At 41.3% G+C, this 19,886-nt stretch overlaps 1 protein-coding gene across 1 annotated transcript in view; it reads left to right on the forward strand.

Annotated features, from left to right (window-relative positions):
- Positions 1-6,527, forward strand: part of xrn2 (5'-3' exoribonuclease 2) — a 108,555-nt gene extending 102,028 nt beyond the window's left edge. The window contains 3 exon segments of the mRNA XM_038806018.1: positions 2,436-2,577; positions 4,749-4,789; positions 6,097-6,527. Of these exon segments, the coding sequence (XP_038661946.1) occupies positions 2,436-2,577; positions 4,749-4,757 (151 nt within the window). The 3' untranslated portion in view covers positions 4,758-4,789; positions 6,097-6,527.
- The last annotated feature ends 13,359 nt before the right edge of the window (positions 6,528-19,886 follow it).

Below are 19,886 nucleotides of genomic sequence, written 5' to 3' on the forward strand. Positions count from 1 at the left end.
AATTTGAATTTACAGAACGAGAATTAATGCTGTACCATTTTGTATCTCACCTTTTAAAAAGGGCAGTTTTGCTGATGCAATAGAATATGGTGGTTTTCCAAAAACCTTTTGATATTTACAGATCCAAAGTAGTTCTTATCCACTCTTTTAAGTTCTCTCAAAGGAAGTGCTCATCTATTAATCATCGTAAGTGAAGTGAGAACAAGAGAGACTCCTTGGCATGAGCTCTATAAAGTGGTGGCGGGGGGAGGGGGTAGACTATGTGCATCACCTTTTTGAAATCTGGGAAACTGTTTATTCTGATCAAGGGAATCCTTGCCAACAAGGGTGCAACTCTGACCCCTTACAAAGCGTTATAAACTTGTACATAGTGGTCACACTTGTTTATTTTTATATGCCGAATCAAGTGAAGGAATCTAAAATATTCTTAAATTTGTTTATGAAAAATCTGTTTTAACCAATTGCTTGTGTTTAGAAACCAGAAGCTTTGAACTTGCAGTACAATTTATGCAGACACAATTGAATGCTAGATTTAATGTTGTAGATTGATGCAATATAATCTTTTAGCATTTGGTACTTTTCCAATGCTTTCATACCTGTTCCTTCTTTTCCATCTTCAAGATGATGGTGACAGATAAATGTTTCTTCCTGTTGGGAATCTAGGCTGACAAACTGGGTAATAATTCAAGTGGATTCTTGTTCCCATATAAACTGTACACCAAATGTCAGTCAGCCTGTGCCAATTAGTGCTTGTGTTGCTAGGTCACCACGGTCAATTGAAACTGCATCAATGGGACTTGAAAAGGTTTCTTCCCGATCAGACCTTCTGACATATTGAGTAGCATAATGGATGGGAAAATACAGCCACGGCCCTACCCTAGATTCACAATACTCAGCAGCAAGAATTCATTTACAACCTGCAATTAACTGGAAAGAATAGGCTTCATGAAAGTGTCTGACTATTTAGAAAATAAAGCACCCTTCTCCCGGACGATTTGTTTACTACTTGTGTGGATTGTCGTTTTTTTTTTGGTTTGGGCCAAAACAAGTTTTCCCCTTCTTGGAGCTATCAGAAAAAGGGCTCGGGTTCATCGGTTATAAATAATGCATGTTAATCCCAAGGGTTTTATGCCAAATTACTGGCAAAATGAAAATTTAACCATAAGTCAAACTTCTTTCTGATAAGTCACTGCTCTCATCAGACTATTATGAAGGCTAAATTGTTGAATTTCAGAACTAGAATTTTGACCCATTAGTTTAGATTTCGTAACTATGTAAGGTTTTTGATTTATTCCATCATTGAAGTTAAAAATATTTTATACTGATGTAAACTTTCTCGTGTGGCATATGCACAGTTGCATTTGAATATTCGTTAACCTCTGTTGATGTCCTGAATCATGATGTTGATTGTTGATCTTGGATGTCAGAAAATATATCTATTTAAAATGAAGTTCAAAAGCATGGCTCAACCAGAATGTTCTGGGTCAATAAATCCGGAACTAAGGATTTAGTGAACCATAATCTGAAACGTATTGTAGCATCTACTTGACTTCCCCTGAATTAGTGTTTTTCTGCATGGTATGACACAAAGTATACTGCCGTCTTTCAGGAAAAGTATTTTAAAGCAAATTAGAAAATGGTGGAGGGTTGTGGAATGTGGATGTTCTCTGTATTGCTTGCTAGTACGATGGACTTTTTTTGCCAATTTCTAAAATTGTGATTTGTTGGAGAGTGTTGTGGTATGTGCGGTGGCAGTGTTAGATTCAGGTTTTCCTTTGTAATATATATTTTTCCGTATGAGCTTTGCCTGCTGCTACATTGCAGAGGCACTGAACAGAGCCCTGCCGCTCTTTGAAGGAAGAAAAGGTAGACTTGTCAAATTTTCTTGAATTGCTTTTTCAACTTTCAATCAGCTGGCTAGAATTTTATTGGCGGAGATCCTGGAACAGACCACTCCAGTGAGTTGGTGTCCCAGAATACACTATTTATACAATAAACACAGAAAATGCTGGAAATACTCAGCTGTCTGATGAAAGCTTATTGACCTGAAATGTTAATTCTCTATCTCTTTCCATAGATGCTGCCTGTCCTGCTGAGCATTTCCAGCATTTTTTTATTTTGGATTTCTAGCATCTACAGTATTTTGCTTTTGTATGATAATTTTGTCTGCCTTTCCGAGGTATGTTTGGGCATTGCTCCTCTTTTTGCCCCATATCTTTGGAGGGCAGGCTGATAACTTGTTCCCATTCTGTTGTCAGTGAACCTCTAGCTTCTAGAGGATGCCAGGGATTGCTTTTGTGAAACTTTCTCAGTTGGCTCCTATGTAATCTACAAAATGTTTTTTTTTGTTCAGTAGAAAAGCATGTTGGATTTGACAATTAAATGTAGCCCATTGTAAAGAAAGTATAACAGCAAACTGACTTTTTACTTAATAGAAACCAGGGGATTGAGCAACAGTTAGCATGGAATCGTATCATGCAGTCTCAGAGTGGTATGTTCCAGCAGAATCATCACCGGCTTGGATCAGGGTTGCCAAGCCAGTACCAACAAAGGCAAGATGATCGTAGAGGACGACAGGTAACAAAAGTGGACATTATTATTAACACATTACTTTTCTTTCAATTGACTACAATGTATAATTGATGTTGTATTAGTAGCTCAAAAGAATATTTGATAATTTTAAATAACTTTACTAACTTGAAGTACCTGAATTCAGAGGTGTCAAAGATCCAGCTTTCAAATCCTGCACACTAAATGAATGGCTGGTTCACTTCTGTGTACAATTTCTTGAGGTGCCTTGCTTTAAGATGATCAAGGCTGACCAACTTTCACAATCCTTGATATAGCATCCATTGTTCTCATTATCAGTTCTGTTTCTTAAACAGTTGGTACACATACTCCTTTATCAGCCTCTTGCTTTGTAACCCGCATTTTTACCAGTTGCTACCAGATCTTCTAGTTTCTCTCTCCTAACTATGCGCTTAAAGAAATGTAGTTTCTTCTTGTGTGTCAACTTTCCTCAAAACTTCGTATGTTGTCTAAAAAATCATCCTCATGTCTCAGAAGCCTCATCCCTGTTATCTTTAATTTATCGTTCATTGTTTTCTTAATACAAATTCTCCAATTTATTTTTATTCCTCCTTAATCCAGTTTTAGAAACCAAGTTAAAAGAAGAAACTGTCCTTTGTTCATTCAGGAAAAAGCACTGAAGGAATTTAAATGTTTACGGCAATAGTTCTCATTATCACCATCAATGTGTTATCAGCTAAACTTATAACATCTTGTATAGCACACCTTTAGAAGTGATTCGTAATTGGCAAGGTAATTGGACTTTACATTAAATCTGATCCATGCCATGGCAAATCCGAAGGACCTTGATAAATGTGCTAAATGTAGATTGCTTTTTAATTCCCTGCCCTTAGTAGTGACCGCATGCTACCTGGATGTTGTCGAAATCCAAGAGCAACATTGAAAACCCATGAAGCAATACTTTTGGTTTGCATACATAGTTGTGTAAATATTTTATAAAATGATTACAACACAGGCGGAGGCCATTCAGCCCATCATGCCTATGCTAGTTCTCTGCAGGAGCAACTCACTTACTCCCACACCCTTGTTTTTTTCCCCACATAGCCCTACAAACATATTTTCTCTTCCTAATTATCTAATTTTCTTTTGAAGACTGTGGTTGAATCTGCATCCACTACACACTTGGGCAGTACATTCCAGATACAAATCACGCTCTGCTTTTTATTTAAAAAAAATAAAAATTCTTCTTTTCTTCTTTCGCCATTGCTTCTCTTCAGTCAGTTTTCTTCTCCGTCTTCTGTTTTTTGATCATTCTGCCAATGAGAATGTTTTCTCCCTCTATTTTGTCCAGACCTTTCATGATTTTCAACACCTTCATGAAATCTCCTTTCCCTGTCCTCTAAGAACAGCCCCAGTTTCTCCAGTCTGTCAACATAAATGGCTCAAGGGACAAGGAACTTTATTCTTGTGAATATTTTCTGCATCCTCTCTAATACTGTGACATCCTTCCTGATGTGTGGTACCCAGAATCAGGCACAATGCTCCTGTTGAAGCTGAACAAGTTGTTTTATCCAGGTTTATCATAACTTCCTTGTTTTGTACTCTGCTTCTATTTATAAAACCCAGGAACCTATATGCTTTATTTACCACTTCCTTAACCTGCTTTGCCACCTTCAATGTTTTGTGCACCTATACCTCCAGGTCTCTCTGTTTCTGAACCCCCTTTTGAAATATGTCCTTTATATCGTCTTTCCTTGTTCTTGGGATCAAATTTATCACTTCACCCTCTCTGTATTAAATTTCATCTGCCACTTGTCTGCCCATTCAGCCAGTTGTCTGTCCTCTTAGTCTATCACTGCCTCAAATTTCCAATGCTTCTGAGTTTTGTCATCCGCAAATTCTGAAGTTGTGCCCTGCCGACCCAAGTCTTGTTGTTCTGCCTTTGCCAGCAAAATACATTATGCTGGAGAAGGCTCATCTATCCATAGGTTTACATTGCAATGTCTTCCATTTCCTGAATGCAAAGCTGACTAGCGAAATAAATGTTATTACTAGTTCTTGAATGCTGTATAAATTTTGTCCTTTGCCCATCAACTGGTGTTGCGTTGAAACATAGAAGATTTATGGTACAGGAGGTGATGATTTGGCCGTTGTCTGTTAATAGCTTTTTAGGAATTAACATAAAAATATATACCTTTGTTTTGTGTTTTTTTTGCTAGTGGAGATGAGAGCTGAAGAAATTTAAAAACAGGTTGCATAGGTAAGGAGATCACATTCCATTTATCTCTCTATTTAAAAACTATGGAGTGGCACAGTGGTTAGCACTGCTGCCTCACTGCCGAGGACCCAGGTTCGATCCCGGCTCCGGGTCGCTGTCCATGTGGAGTTTGCACATTCTCCCCATGTCTGCATGGGTCTCACCCCCACAACCCATAGATGTGTAAGGTAGGTGGATTGGCCACGCTAAATTGCCCCTTAATTGGGAAAAAATGTATCTAAATGTATTTATATATTTAATATTTAAAGTGTTCAACAGTTTCATTTCAAAGATGTTCACAATTTTAAATGAATATACTACGAATTGAGATTCAAAACGCTTCCATATTAAAATGTAAATAGTGTCTTGTTTATTAAATTGTCTTTATTAAATTAAAAGGAAAGACTTGAGCATACTGAAAAGCAGACATTTTTTTAAACAATGTGGACACTTGGACCCCCTTGCTCCCTCCTCTTGGAATTTCTCAAAACACAAGCTCATTAACCTTTCAGCAGGTGGACTGTAATGATTCAGATGATGATATCAGATATGTATCATTGAACTATTTTGTTTTCCAGTTGTTTGAACTTGTAACGTGACAATTAAAATGAAAACTTGTTTCATGAAATTGAAACACCTTTAATCATTTTTCTAAACTGCTTCACTCTTGCCCATGTTGGGCTAACTGAACTTCTCCGAAGCAGTCTCTTAATTGTGACTGCCTTTGGCTTAAGATGTATGGGGTTTCTCTTGTTATTCCATAATGTTATACTGCTCCCACCTTCCCACTGGTTTTTTTATCAGTCATTTGAAATGGAATGTTTTTTTTTTCCGTCCCCTCCCTGTGATTTTTCACAATTCGGGGATTCACCGGTAAGCCTGTGAACCAAACTGACTACCTCCAAGCTCATCTCCAGCATACACCCTGCTCAGGATACCCTAGAATACAGACTTGTGTAGTTTACTGATAATCTGAATTGAGGTAGCAAATGCTTGTTGTATCCAGTTATTTGGATAATTGATTCATTAACACACCCATTCCCACTTTGTCACAGTGCTGCAGCATACATCCTTCAGAATAATTCTGAGCAGCTTTAATTTGCAACACCTCACTTAAATGTCACTTGTTTCCAAATCCTTTTTGTGGAAACATGGTCAAAAAAACCACAATGCATGACAACATTATACAATCTTATGTGTAGACTTGCATCTATCAAATTAAATGACATAATTGTGCTTTAAAATATATATTTTAATTTTAGTCTTTGGCTTCATTTATTTTCAATGTCTGGCAACATTTCATTTTTCAGGGATATTCTGACCGGCGTTGCCCATTGCCACCAGATTCTGGAAGATGCAGCTGAAATTAAAACCATTACCTGGCTCTGCAACACAAGCTGTGCTGTACAGGGTCCAGTTAATTGATGAACATGCATCCAAGCTCAATTTTAATCATTATACCTGTCCTAGAGTGCTGACCTAGTTTTTAACGTGTTTGTACGTATTTTTGTGCTTGATGTTTCACTTGCTGTAAAATGGATTCTGCAGTTTCCATTTTTTTTTTTTAAAGTGTCAAGATGGGGTGTGTTAAATATATTGCAGGATATATGCAGCCAGGTTTAATTGTTAACATCACAAGTTGGTATATCTCAAAGCTGGTTAGTGAAATTAAGTTTTTATGCCTGTATACTGTACATCAGAAGTGATCTTTAGTAAAAGCTTTGAAATCTTTGGTTTCCTATTCTTCTTCTCCTGTTTCATTATTTTCTTTTTAGTAACTTAAAGTTAATGCATTTGCTGAGATCCAAATGTATCACCGTTGTGCATCTTCTCTAAAGCAAAAATATAATATTAGTATGTTTCAAATGTGTTGCACTTTGTTCATTAGTGCTGACGTTTGAAATCTCTCACACCATGTACAGCTCGAGGGATGTATTTTATGACCTTCATATTTACAAAATCATTGCTGGGATGCTGTCAGTACACAACACCTTTAGTGATGAAGTACCATCAAACTGTTCAGTTGCAGTTGTACAATTTATTTTCCTTTTCACTTTTTTTATTTAAGTACACCTGTACTTTCTTGGGGTGTGCTGACGTAGATGAATGAGCATTGAGCCATGTTCCTCTTGGCTTGAAGAAAATTTGTTGACAGAGTGGATTTTAAACTTCATTGCGGGTGGGGAAACAGCCACGAGTGGATTGGCAGTCTGTCTTACATGAAGCAATTGGATGACGAGTAATCGGCAACCACTATTGGCAACAATAGTAAAAATTTGCTCCAGTGTTTTCTAGAAAGTGACCAGCTGCTTGATCACTGTCAAGATACTAGCCTGAAAACTTGAGTGAGGACATCAGTACGTTCATTGTGTTTAATCAGGAACAAACATTTCCCTCGTGCTGATCTTGGCTTTCAGGAACATTGTCAGCATGGGAGATAGTGTAACCGTAAGCCACCATCTTTTGAATGAATTTCTGCATAGATGATGCTATATGGAAACCAGGTGCCTGCCCTCAAAAATATGGCAAGTCTAGTTGCTGGGTGGGAGCAGGTCATCTTGCCCAGCTCTCTCTCTCTCTCTCTCTCTCTCTCTCAGGTGTGGGACCATTGAGGGAGGAGAAATATCTGTAACTTAAGCAAATTGTCACTTGTGCAAATGCTGTTTTATTTAGATTTTTGGTAAACATGGGTAAGCGGCTTCATTTTAGGCGAAATGTTGGATGGATACCAAAACTGCCCGTTTAAACGTAATGGCGGCAATTTTGACTGTAATAATGTAAAGGCTGATGAGCAATTGGCAGCGCTGTACAACACCGCTGAGTTTATTTCTGTTGAAGTCAAAATTACCCCCAATGTTTTGATTTTTTACATCTGTTTGAAAATGCTAATATATTGCTTTCTACATTATACCTGAACTAAATATTTCATGTTCTTGTCAACAGATTTATTCCTTAGTTCCAAGTACCAATTAATAATTTAAAAGAATTAAGCAGTACTATAAAATGTAACTCATTATATAGGGTCCCTTGTACTTGAGGCGCAAAAACACAGTTCTCTGTTGTCAAAGCCTTATCCTGCACACTGTTGCACCCAATGGGCTGCTATTTTGTGCATCCTGTTTTGGTGTGCTGGAATCTCCTTGTGATTTTAAACTATTCAAGCTGTCTGCTGGACTACTTTTTGCCATTGGAATTGAGGTATACCAACAGTCGAAGATTGGTGAGCAGAGCTTGGCATGCGTTTTCACAGCTTCGGCCAACCCCAAAACTTTGACACCACTAGAGTAAAATGTTTTCTCAGCTGTTCTCGGAGTCTATATCACTTTTTTATCTAAACCCTTAGCCATGGGACTGAAGTTTCGGACTCTTGAGTGCAAATATTTCAAATTGCCCAAGCCTCATGAACATTCATTTTTATTGCGATCGCAGACCAGACCCCAACAGCAGCTAAGATACTGGACCGAAACCCCAATATTTTAATTTTGCCCCAGGAGTGATTACACTAAGAAATAGGGATATGGTATATTAAAACAAACTTTATTACTAACGCGGTATTAAAATATATTTAATATCACACCAGAAAATAACCTACAATTACCCCAAAACCAATGCTACTCAATACAGTGAATCCATACCCTTAACTGCTAACTTTATTCCCACTAAAACAAGAAAACAATCACCTCTGCTCTCGATCCACTATTATAACCAGTGGCACTCCTCTGGAATACTTGCTTTTCAGAGATGTTCTTCGATGATAAAATAATTTTTTTAACTGCTTTAAAGAAAAGCTCTGACTCCTGTCAGACCCATGCAGAAACTCATTTCTTCAGAAGCTGTTTCTCGGCTTGTTTCAGCTCCCCTTGTTCTCTGACAAATCAGCACTCCTTTGAAGACTGGTAATCTCATTTAACTGAACTGCAGAGAGAGCAAAACTGGTTGTCTTCTAGTCAGAGCTTCACTTGGCTAAGAACTGCTTTCTGCAAAAATATGCCTTTCAGCAATGACATCATCTTACCAAGTTGAAATCTAAGTAGCTCCACAGATGTAACAGGCAAAGTAGATTTAACGAATGAAGTGGATAATAGGGATCCTGTGGCTGTAATATATCTGGACTTCCAGAAGGCATTTGATAAGATGCCGCCCAGAAGGTCAATTCACAAGGTGCGATCAAATGGGATTAGGGGTAACTTATTAGCTGGGATAAAAGACTGGCTGACGTACAGGTCTTTTTCTGGATGGCAAGATGTAACTAGTGGGGTGCCACAGGGTTCAGTCCTGGGCCCCAACTATTTAGAATCTACATTAATGACTTGGATATAGGGATAGAAGGATCTATAGCCAAATTTGCAGATGACACAATAATAATTGGGACAGTAAGTTGCAAAGAGGAAATTAAAATCTGGCAAATAGGTATAGATGGTGAGGAAAGTTGGCCAAAATGTGGCAGATGGAGTTTAATAAGTGAGGTCATCCATTTTGGTCAAAAAAATGGAATGGCAACTTAGTATCTAAATGGGGAGAAACTTTAAGGTGCTCTGATGCAAAGGATCTGGGTGGCCTCGTGCATGAGTCACAGAAAACAAGCGTGCAGGTGCAACAGAGAATAAGGAAAGCAATGGTATGTTGGCATTTAGAGCAAAATGAATTGAGTATAAAGTTAAGGAAGTGTTGCAACTATACAAGGCACTGGTAAGACTGCATCTGGAGTATTGTGCACAGGTTTGGTCCTCTTATTTGAGGAAGGATGTGGTGGCAGTTCAGAGGAGGTTCACTAGATTGATTCTAGAGATGAGGGGCTTGTCAAATGAGGAGAGATTGAACAGTTTAGGCCTATTGTCGAGTTTAGGAAAATGAGGGGAGATCAAATCGAGGTATACAAGATGCTAAAAGGCATGGATAAAATAGTTGTAGAGCAGATGCTTCCTTTTGTGGGGCATTCTAAAACTAGAGGTCATAATCTTGGAAGAAGAGAGCAAATTTGAAACATTTGAGGAGAAACTACTTCTCAAAGGCTTGTGAATCTCTGGAATTTGCTACCCGTGAGTGCGGTGGATGCAGGGACATTAAGTAAATTTAAGGAGTTCGACAGATTTTTAACTGGCAATGGGTTGAAGGGTTATGGAGAATGGGCAGGATGGTGGAGTTGAAGCCAGGATGGGATCAGCCATGATCTCATTGAAGGTGTTTAGGCCTGGGAGGCTAAATTGCCTACTCCTCCTAGGTCATGTGTTCTAGGGAGGCGATGCTCTGGCTGATTTTGCAATCCAGCTCTTGGTCTGTAGCATTATAGGTAATAGACGAGGAACATATCAGCCATGATAGAATGGCGGAGGAGACTTGATGGGCCGAATGGCCTAATTCTGCTCCTATATCTTACGAACTTGTGAATCCACTTAATCCAAAGAAAATTGCATTAGCCCAAATCTTTTACGATGGCTTAGTTGCGTCCTTGGTTCACAATATACAGATGCCTAGGATTTATTTTAAAATATGATTACAGCAGACTAACCCAGGCTTTAAACCGTACTGCATCAATTACCTATAATACAACGCAGCTGACGTTCCTACATTTATCACATTCTGAAAGTGTTAAGACCATTTATGAAGGATGAATTCCATCTATACAGCAATTTGACTGTATTGGAGTGGTCAGGATATTTTACATGCATATTTTAGAAGGGATGCAAAGTGTCCAGATTTGTAGATATAGGTTATCTATGCCACACCCACTTCAGCTGGCACAAGTTGATGATTTTGCCCATCATTGCTTTATTGGTCCACTGGGATGTGGGTGTCACTGCTACGATCAGCATTTATTGTCCACACTTAATTGCCTTTGATGAGGGTTGGAGTTGAATTGCCTACCTGAATACAGGCCATTTGAGGACAGTTTTATGAGTTGGCATATTGACCAGACCAGGTAAGGACAGCATATTTCATTCCATAATGGAACATTAGTGAACCATACGGTTTTTATGACCACCCCAGTCACTGATACCAAGTTGTGAATTCCAGGTTAACTGCATTCAAATATCCAGCTGCCCTGGTGGGATTTGAACATGTCTCTAACTCATTAATCCAGTTTTCTGGATTGAGTCCAGCCACATAACCATTGTGTTACTGTACTGTATTGCTGAAAACTGATAGATATGAGATTCGGCCCATGTATATTCCTCCAATTCCTTGAAGTGTGTTGCTACGTTTTGATTAGAATGCCTTTATAACTACTAAATGGAAGTTTAATGTCCCTGCAGATTCTCACACCAGTTAGGACCTCCTATAAAGTGAACCAGACATCTTCATTGATGCCCTCCCTTTTTTGTTTTCATTCTTTTTGTTGCTTTTGGAAAAAATAGTTCCTGGAATCTGGATAACAATTGTAATGGTAACACTGCACATTCCCAGTTGTCCTAAGCACATTGAGTGTTAACTACATGGCATGGGACTGAATCAATATGCAGTCAGAAACTTGAAAGACATTAGTGAGCCTAATGGCTTTTTTTGGTACTAGTTCATACATTTTGTTTCCTTTTTTTTTAAATTTAGAGTACCCAATTCATTTTTTCCAATTAAGGGGCAATTTAGCATGGCCAATCCACCTAACCTTTGGGTTGTGGGGGTGAAACCCACGCAAACACGGAGATAATATGCAAACTCCGCACGGACAGTGACCCAGAGCCGGTATCGAACCTGGGACCTCGGCGCCGTGAGGCGACAGGGGTACTACTTCATACATGACCAGATTTATTGATTCAGTTGCACAGCTTTATTTTTTCCCTCTCCTCCTGCGCCATAACCACTTCTGTTCTTCTATTGGGATATCATGGGAGCAGTGTGAAAAAGCAACACCTGTGCCAGTTTTTATAAATTATCCATTATTCTCATGGCAGTGTAATATTTTTGGAGCATTTGTGTAGCAGGAGTTATGCTCATTCAGGCTGCAGGATTTGGCATGTCATGTTAGCTGAGTTTAAAAAGAATGGATCTCTCAGTAGTTTACTCTTCAGTTGCACTTGGTTTTGGAATTTGTTCCCCTTTGGAGTTTCAGTATTCTTCGGGGAACAAGATCTCGTACTGAAGAGTTTCAAGGATAGAAATCAATTGTGCCCAAGTTCAATTCCAATCATGTGTACAACAGCAGAGCAGTTTGGTCAGTCAGAAAAGGGCAGAATGCTTCCTGTTGTAAGGCCAGAGACTTTGCACAAGGCTTCAAGGCACACATAGGGCCATTTTGGAATGTCCTGACATCTAGCACATTTGTGTACCCCAGGGGATAATGCCAGCGTTGCATTTGATATTGTTCACTGTGTGCATTTTTCTCCCATTTTGTAAGGTGGTGAGGCATGGTTCTGGGGAATAGCTCCCATTTCTCCATCTGTTTAATAATTTCAAAGTCCTTGTCTTTGCCTACAAACTTCTGTATCACTTCCCTTCCTCCGGCTGCAATCTCCTCCAGACCTATTTCCCCTTCTATCCTCTACTTTGCAGCACTTGTCCTCTTCTCTCTATAAAACAAATAGTTTTCAGCATCCTCCCTACATTTTAGAATGTTCTCCCTGAACTCCTTTTTTGCTATATCTCTCCCTTCTGCAAAAATATCCCTTTAACCCCAACCTGCCCTGATTTTCTTCCTAATTTTGTTTGGCGTTGACCTCTGCAAAAAAATTGCTTTGAGAATTTCAAACTTATTGGTCGCGAAATCAAATGTTGACTTTGACCAACAGTCAGCAGAGCATTTGACTGAACAAGGCATCAAGGAGCCTTCGCTAAACTGGAGTCAATAGAATTGTTGTCATGGGTGACTTCAACTTCCCTAATATTGACTGGAACTTTCTTAGTGCAAATGGTTTGGATGGAGCAGATTTTGTCAAGTATGTTCAGGAAGGATTCCTGACTCAATATGTAGATAGGCTGACTAGGGGGAGGCCATATTGGATTTGGTGCTTGGCAACGAACCAGGCCAGGTGTCAGATGTCTCGGTGGGAGACCATTTTGGTGACGGTGACCACAACTCCTTGACCTTTACCATAGTCATGGAGAGGGATAGGAACAGACAGTATGGGAAGGTATTTAATTGGGGGAGGGGTAATTATATTGCTATTAGACAGGAGCTGAGGAGCATAAATTGGGAACAGTTCTCTGGGAAATGCACAACAGTCATGTGGGGGGGGGGGGGTGGCAGCACGGTGGTTAGCATTGCTGCCTCCGGTGCTGAGGACCCGGGTTCGAATCACGGCCCTGGGTCACTGTCCGTGTGGAGTTTGCACATTCTCCCCGTGTCTGCGTGGGTTTCATCCCCACAGTCCAAAGATGTGCAGGATAGGTGGTTTGGCCATGTTAAATTGCTCCTTAATTGGAAAAAATAATTGGGTACTCAAAACATTTTTTAAGTGATGTGGGGGTTGTTTAAGGAGCCCTTGCTGCGAGTGCTGGATAGTTTTGTCCCACAGAGAAGGAAGGAATGGTAAGGCGAAAGGAGCCTTGAAGAATAACAAGAATTGGAATTTCTAGTCAAGAGGAAGAAGGAAGCTTATGTAAGGTTGAGGAAGCAACGATCTGGCACAGCTCTGGAGGGTTACAGGGTAACCAGGAAGGAACTCAGAAATGGACTGAGGAGAGCTAGAAGAGGGCATGAAAAAACCCTAGCGGGAAGGATTAGGGAAAACCCCAAGGTGTTCTACACTTGGGTGAGAAATAAGAGGATGATCAGAGTGAGAGGAGGGCCGATCAGGGATAGTGGCCCAGTCAGCAGAGTATTTGACTGAATAAGTCAAATTCAGTCAAATTGCCTTGAACCTAGAGTCTGAGGTGGGGAAGGCCCTAAATGAATATTTTGCTTCAGTATTCACTAGGGAGAGGGACCTTGTTGCTTGTGAGAACAGTGTGAACCAGGATAATATTAAGAAGGAGGATGTGCTGGAAATTTTGATAAGCATCAGGATAGATAAGTTCCCTGGGGCCGACGGGATATACCTACGGTTACTATGGAAAGTGAGGGAGGAGATTGCTGTGCCGTTGGCGATTGTATTTGCATCCTCACACTCATAGAATTTACAGTGCAGAAGGAGGAAATTTGGCCCATCGAGTCTGCACCGGCCCTTGGAAAGAGCACCCTACTTAAGCCAACACCTCCACCCTATCCCTGTAACCCCACCGAACTATTTTTGGACACTAAGGGCAATTTAGCATGGCCAATCCACCCAACCTGCACATAGAATAGATTATAGAACAGTACAGCACAGAACAGACCCTTCGGCCCTCGATGTTGTGCCGAGCAATGATCACCCTACTTAAACCCACGTAACCCGTATACCCGTAACCCAACAATCCCCCCATTAACCTTACACTACGGGCAATTTAGCATGGCCAATCCACCAATCTTTGGACTGTGGGAGGAAACCGGAGCACCCGGAGGAAACCCACGCACACACGGGGAGGACGTGCAGACTCCACACAAGACAGTGACCCAGCCGGGAATCGAACCTGGGACCCTGGAGCTGTGAAGCATTGATGCTAACCACCATGCTACCGTGAGGCCCCATCTTTGGACTGGGAGGAAACCGGAGCACCGGTTTGGTGTAAATTAGGGAGAAAATGGAAAAAGGAGGAGAATTTTTAAAATATTTAAAACAAAGGGAATACGGAAATCATGGAGTCTTATGTCTGTGGTGAGCAAATTACTGGAAAGGATGGAGAGATGGGATTTATCATTATTTAGAAAAACATAGTTTGATTAAAGATAGTCAGCATATCAGCATAGCTTTGTGAGGGGCAGGTCATTCCTCATGAGCCTTATTGAATTCTTTGAGAATCTGATGAGACACATTGGTGGAGGTCGGGTAGTGGATGTGGTGTATATGGATTTCAGTAAGGCATTTGATAAGGTTCCCCATGATAGGCTCATTCGGAAAGTTGGATACAGGGAAATCTGGCTGTCTGGATACAGAACTGGCTGGCCGAAAGAAGACAGCAAGTGGTAATGGATGGAAAGTATTCCGCCTGGAGGTCAGTGACCAGTGGTGTCCTGTTCTGGGACCTCTGCTCGTTGTGTTTTTTATAAATGACTTGGATGAGGAAGTGGAAGAGTGGGTTAGTAAGTTTGCCGATGACACAAAGATTGGTGGAGTTGTAGATAGTGTCGAGGGCTGTTGCAGGTTACAACAGGACATTGACAGGATTCAGAGCTGGGCTGAGAAGTGGCAGATGGAGTTCAACCTAGATAAATGTGAAGTGATTCATTTTGGAAGGTCGAATTTGAATGCTGAATACAGGATTAAAGGCAGGATTCTTGGGAGTGTGGAGGAGCAGAGGGATCTTCGGGTCCATGTACATAGATCCCTCAAAGTTGCCACCCAGAGGGCAGCACGGTGGTGCAGTGGGTTAACCCAGCAGCCTTGCGCTGCTGAGGTCCCAGGTTCAATCCTCGCCCCTGGTCACTGTGTGAGGTTTGCACATTCTCCCCGTGTTTGCGTGGATTTCGCCCCCACAACCCAAAGATGTGCAGGCGAGGTGGATTGGCTGTGCTAATTTGCCCCTTAATTGGGAAAAATGAATTGGGTACTCTAAATTTATTGAAAAAAAAGTTGTCACCCAGGTTGATAGGATTGTTAAGAAGGCGTATGGTGTGTTGGCTTTCATTCACCGGGGATTGAGTTTAGGAGCAGCGAGGTTTTGCTACAGCTTTAGAAAACCCTGGTTAGACCACACTTGGAATATTGTGCCCAGTTCTGGTCGCCTCATTATAGGAAGGATGTGGATGCTTTGGAAAGAGTACAGAGGAGATTTACCAGGATGCTGCCTGGACTGGAGGGCATGAGGAAAGGTTGAGGGTGCTAGGGCTTTTCCCACTGGAGTGAAGAAGGAAAAGAGGTGACTTGATAGAGATGTACAAGGTGATGAGAGGCATGGATAGAGTGGATAGCCAGAGACTTTTCCCCAGGGTGGAAATGGCTGTCATGCGGGGACATAATTTTAAGGTGATTGGAGGAGGGTACAGGAGAGATGTCAGAGGTAGGTTATTTACACAGAGAGTGGTGGGTGTGTGGAATGCACAGCCAGTGGAGGTGGTGGAGTCAGTCATTACAGACATTTATATGACTCTTGGACAGGCACATGGACAGCAGTAAATTGAAGGGATGTAGGTTAGGTTGATCTTCGATTAGGATAAATGGTTGGCACAACATTTTTAGCTGCTTCGTCAATTACCTCCCTTCCATCATAAGGTCAGAAGTGGGGATGTTTGGGATGACTACACAATGTTCAGCACCATTTGCAACTCAGATAATGAAGCAGTCCATGTCCAAATGCAGCAAGACCTGGACAATATCCAGGCTTGGGCTGTCAAGTGGGAAGTTACATTCGTGCCAGACAAGTGCCAGGCAATGACCATATCCTACGAGAGGATATAACCACCACCCCTTGACATTCAATGGCATTATCATCACTGAATGCCCTACAACCAACATCTTGAGGAGTTACCATTCATCAGAAACTGAACTGGATTAGCCACATCAATACTTTGTCTACCAGGGCAGGTCAAAGGCTAGAACTCTACAGCAAGTAACTCACCTGACCCCCCCCCCCCCCCCCCCCCCCCCAAAGCCTGTCCACCATCTACAAGGCACAAGCCAGTAGTGTGATGGAATGCTCTCCACTTGCCTGGATGAGTGCCGCTCCGATAACACTCTAGGCTCGATGCCAAACGGGACAAAGCAGCCCGCTTGATTGCTCCCCCTTCCACAAACATTAAAACCCTCCACCACTAACGAACAGTGGTAGTTGTGTGTACCATCTACAAGATGCACTGCAGTAGCTCACCAAGGTTCTTTAGACAGCACCTTCCAAACCCACGACCACTCCCGTCTAGAAGGGCAAAAGCAGTAGATACCTGGGAACCCCACCACCTGGACTTGGAAATATATCACCATTCCTTCACTGTCGGCAACATCCTGGTACTCCCTCCCTAACAACACTGTACACCTCGGGGACTGCAGCGGTTCAAGAAGGCAACTCACCACCACCTTCTGAAGGGCAACCAGGGATGGGCAACAAATGCTGGCCTGACCAGTGATGCTCACATCCCGTAAATGAATTTTTAAAAAAATTTAGGTGCAATTTGGCTGGTGTACTGCACAATACTAGCATGATGTTTTCCACTTTATCCTACATAATAGTATTTTTTTTTAAATTTCCAATTGAGGCAATTTAGCATAGCCAATCCACCTACCCTGCACATCTTTGGGCTGTGGGGTAATACCCATGCAGACACTGGGAGAATGCAGATCCCACACAGATAGTGACCCAGGGCCAGGATTGACTTGGCGCTGTGAAGCAGCAGTGCTAACCTCTGCACCACCATGCCGCCCTACATAACAATGACAGTATTTTAGGCACTTTGGTTATTGCTGTGTCAAAGTGATTGACGTAACAGTTGAATCTACTATCATTTCTTGCTTCATTTGTTATTTCCATACCATTCAAACTAAACTTATGACAGTCAATTTTATTTTTCAATGTACCTTGTGACCATTGATGTTGAATTTCATCTACCAGTGGTTAGCACTGCTGCCTCATGTCGTCGAGGACCCGGGTTCGATCCCGGCCCATGGTCACTGTTTGTGTGGAGTTTGCATACTCTTCCCGTGTCTGCGTGGGTCTCACCCCCACAATCCGAAGATGTGCAGGTAGGTGGATTGGCCACGCTAAATTGCCCCTTTAGACCATAAGACATAGGAGCAGAATTATGCCGCTCGGCCCATGAATCATGGCTGATATGTTTCTCATCCCCATTCTCCTGCCTTCTCCCCATAATACCTGATCCCCTTATTAATCAAGAACCTATCTACCTCTGTCTTAAAGACACTCAGTGACTTGGCCTCTACAACCTTCTGCGGCAAAGAGTTCCACAGATTCACCACCCTCTGGCTGAAGAAATTCCTCCTTATCGCTGTTTTAAAGGCAGGTTCCAGAAACATATATATCGACAATGTCAAAGAAGCAAGACAATGCTTTGAATGCGAGCATTTGCAGGTAATTAAGTCTCTACAGATCCAGAGACTTAATTACCTTCAAATGCTTGCATTGAAAGCATTGTCTTGCTTCTTTGACATTGTCTATATATATGTTTCTGGAACCTACCTCTTCATTCACCTGAGGAAGGAGCGGCACTCCGGAAGCTAGTGATTTGAAACAAACCTGTTGGACTTTAACCTGGTGTTGTGAGACTTCTTACTGTGCTCACCCCAGTCCAACACCGGCATCTCCACATCCTGTTTTAATGGATCTTCCATTAAGTCTGATGCTGTGCCCTCTGGTTCTAGTTTTTCCTACTACTGTAGTGGAAACATCCTCTCCGCATCCACTCTATCCAGGCCTCGCAGTAACCTGTAAGATTCAATAAGATCCCCTCGTGATTGGAATTTTTATTTTTAGGTATATCATCTACCACTGTTCTGCCTATTTATTCTGAACATTTGTAAATCTTACTGCTGACCAGTTCAATTGCATACCAATCCCAATTGGTATTCTTTACCAATTTAACTCTCTGGATTTCAGAATTGGTTGTTGCCCGTAATTAGGGGTTTTCATGTATTGACCCCTGTAACACTGCTCCGAACACTTCCCCCATTCATCACGATGTTACTATCCAAACAGAAATGTCTTTCAGGTAGTTGTCAATTTGTATCTATGTTGGGGCACCAGTCATTTCATCTGCAATTCTTAATTCCTTTTCTAAGCCAATACCATTGTGGTATCTATTGCATATGCCTTTTAACCCTTTCGTTCAATGGTCTGTGTGCTTGACTAATCTACTTCCATGAGCAAAACAAACTGCACAGAGAAACAGTATTGTACCTTTTTGCTCTCTCCGTGCCAAGTTATATTTTTAAATCACTTTTACCATTTGTAGTTTTGTGCTGTATACTTGTCGATTAAACGGCACTTTCCAAACCTGTGACCAACTACCTTGAAGGACGATGACGTGGGATCCCCATCACCTCCACGTTTCAAAGTCACATGGTGCCTTGACTTGAAAGTATATTACTCTTCCATCAACATTACTGGGTCTACTCCTTACGTAACACCATTGTGGGAATTCTTCATCACGTGGACTGCAGCTATTCAAGAAGGACAATAAATGCTGTAATGCCCCTAAGAATATATTTTTTGAAAGCTTCATAATGTCAATATCCTCAGATGTGGTGTCCTATCCAACAGACTGAAGTCCTCTAAATTACATATCTTTTGTTTAATTATACTCTGTGACCTAGGCCAGAGATGATGCAACTGGGAAATAGAGAGGCACGCTTAAGCTCATTCAACCAGAGCCTGTTTTGTGTTCCTTTTCTCCATCTGTGGACTGCAGAATGTACCTATTCAAATGGATATCAGATTTTGTCTCCATCCAAATTTAACACCTCTGTTAAAGGCTGCCCTTTTTCAGCTCATAACTCTTCCAGATCTAATTCCACTTAATGTGAAATCTGACCCATTATGGCATCTGAATTGTGAATGGGCCACACGTGAACCCGTTGCAATTCTTTTTGAATATGCCAGTACATTTTTCCCTCCCACTCGCCTCCCCTCCACCCAAGACATACAGATAGGATTTCCCCCTAATTAACTGGCCATGTATGTGGGTAGAAATGAAAGATAATGGTAAACCAGTGTGTCTGTATTAAAATTACTGAATATCTGCCCTTAGCCAAGGGGATTGTCCTCCAAGCAGTCCTAGTCCTCCAACAATCATCAAGTACATATACAGATGGGAATGAGGTCCCTGATCTGTTTATAAATTGGAGCGATTGAGCAATATGTATGAAGTGTTCCAAGCAGTTCTGAATTCGGGAACTGAGACTACTTGTCAGGATTAATAACAATGGGAGTCAGCCCTTTGAATGGACCATGCCAATAACCCTATTTGCAAGATTCATGGGAATTGAAGAGTGATTAAATTTCCGTATTCTACATATAACAATAATCGCTTATTGTCACAAGTAGGCTTCAATGAAGTTATGGTGAAAAGCCCCTAGTCGCCACATTCCGCCGCCTATTCTGGGAATTGAATCCACGCTGCTGGCCTTGTTCTGTATTACAAGCC

This window comes from Scyliorhinus canicula, chromosome 1 (genome assembly GCF_902713615.1).
Source record: "Scyliorhinus canicula chromosome 1, sScyCan1.1, whole genome shotgun sequence".
Lineage (NCBI taxonomy): Eukaryota > Metazoa > Chordata > Chondrichthyes > Carcharhiniformes > Scyliorhinidae > Scyliorhinus > Scyliorhinus canicula.